This window comes from Olea europaea, chromosome 3 (genome assembly GCF_002742605.1).
Source record: "Olea europaea var. sylvestris chromosome 3, O_europaea_v1, whole genome shotgun sequence".
Classification (NCBI taxonomy): Eukaryota; Viridiplantae; Streptophyta; class Magnoliopsida; order Lamiales; family Oleaceae; genus Olea; species Olea europaea.
The window spans coordinates 473028-475097 of NC_036239.1; the positions used below are offsets into that span (position 1 = coordinate 473028).

The window sequence follows — 2070 nt, forward strand, 5'->3', positions numbered from 1 at the left end:
GGTGCTGCAAGCCACCGGAAGAGCTTTCTCCGGCAACATAAGTTCCATCAGGGCCTTGGTCATAAAGAATGCCGGTGAATACATGTCCTCTAATGTTCACTGATGTTTGGTATGCATACTGATCCTCCGCATTGTCGGTCGTGCTCAATCTAACACATCTAAACACCGCCGGAGAACTCACTTCCGACGGAAAATTCCCTTCTTCAAGCTCTGATTTACATAAAAACACATAAAATAATCAAACTAAGAAAAACCCATTAAAAATAAAACTCTGGATGCTTAAAATCTAAAGTATACAGAGATTAAGATTTTTGTGTTGTTTAAAGTACATCTAGAACACTGGTTATGGTTTTATAGCACACTGTAGAAAACTGCAGGCTCTAGGGTTTGTGAACTATACACTTTGACTACGTAGTTCAATTGTTCAAGCTTACATATGTATTGTGTTTGTGGATCTGTAAATCTGTGTACAGTGTGAAATATACAGTACCTACTGCCGGATTCTCTCTGTATCTTTTAGGGTTTTGTCCAAGGAGTTGCTGTTGTTGAACAATAGAGGAAATTTGCATCTGCTGATGTCTTGGCCGCCTTCTTGATACAGGAACCCAAGTGCTTCTAACATGAGTTCGGCACTGAAAACCTCGGCTTCTGCAACAAGTTCTACACCTCAAATATTCACAATCTTTCTTAGCTTGATTTCCACAGTCTTGGCACCTACTGCTTCCTCCCTCAGATTCTTCTCTTCTCATCATGACAAGAATAGGCCACTCAGTTTTAACAATAGTCACCTCGTCCTTTCTTTCTCTGGGTCAAAGACGAAAAATTTGGAAATCTTGTGAACTTTCTCAAATCTTGTACCTGTTGGGAATTTTTTTATTTTTTTATTTTTCTCTGAGTTTTCACTCTTTTGTTGCCAAATTTGGGTGTTTTTTCACAGGTGTTACTCCTGTTCTTCTTGTTCTAGGTGCGTTCATGGCTCAGTGCTCAAGTGTACTATAATTGTTGGGGTTTTCAACTTTTTCTTTTTAGCACCTTGCAACAATTTTGGATTATTTTGAGAAAGGGGTCTCTGTATAAACGTACAAAATGTACAACAGTGTGCGAGTTTTCCAAAATTTCACAAATTAAAGTAAATAAAAGATGCGGAAAAAAAAAAGTATCACAGTAAAGAGAAAAATTATCACTCTCCTTAAAAAGGACTTAAAACGCGGTATATTACGTACGGCGTCGATGGAGGGTGGCGACACCTGGTCGTGGCGATGGAAAACCACGGTGAGTGGATGGAAATGGAATACTATTCTTTATAGTACAGAGAAAATTCAACACTGTTTAAAGTAAGCTGAGAATCCCTTAAAAAAGGTATATTACGTACGGAAATGTAAATTGAGCAGGCGATGCATGGTTAGGGTGGTGCAACACCACAGTAAATGGAATACTATTTGCATTCAAATCAAAACTTTATAAACAGTTAGATCATCATCTACAATAGTAGAAAATTCTATTTTTCTTTTTTCATATTTTATTTTGGCCCCGTTTAATAGGAATTTTTTACTCCAAAAAATTAATTTTTTGACCGTTATTTTACTATTCAAGCCGTAATTTTTGATTTATTCTCTCACATGTGAACCCCACTTTTCATTTAACGTTCAAAAAATCAATTCTCAAAATCTCTACCAAACGGCCCTTTATTTGTAACTCCTGGTTACGAGGGCCTGACAGTTATCACTTCACCAAAGTACCTCCCCCGGAAAACCCGCTTCTTCCATGACCTATTCAAGCCCTAACAAGTAAACAGTGGGGAGAATAATCTGCATAAATGCCAATAAAAAATTTGTTCAAACTTTGACTATCTATTTTAAAGGTCAACCGCTATAATTATATTTTCAAAGACTTTTCAAATTAAAATTTTAATTTAGAGAGCTATAATTTAATAAATTCAAAAAAATTCAATTTTTAATATAAAAAAATAATGGGATAATTGTAGTAAAAGTTCTAAACATTTTAAATATTAATAGACTTTCTCCTAACCTTTCATTTATTGCAGTCATCACCTCAAAGCTTTTAAAACGT

At 35.6% G+C, this 2070-nt stretch overlaps 1 protein-coding gene across 1 annotated transcript in view; it reads right to left on the reverse strand.

Annotated features, from left to right (window-relative positions):
- The window catches only part of LOC111390986 (protein SHORT INTERNODES-like), a 2388-nt gene extending 1239 nt beyond the window's left edge, over positions 1-1149 (reverse strand). The window contains exons 1-2 of the mRNA XM_023016120.1: positions 491-1149; positions 6-210 (exon numbers count right to left, since the gene is read on the reverse strand). Of these exons, the coding sequence (XP_022871888.1) occupies positions 6-210; positions 491-752 (467 nt within the window). The 5' untranslated portion in view covers positions 753-1149. The remainder of the gene's footprint in view (positions 1-5; positions 211-490) is intronic.
- Between the last annotated feature and the right edge of the window lie 921 nt (positions 1150-2070).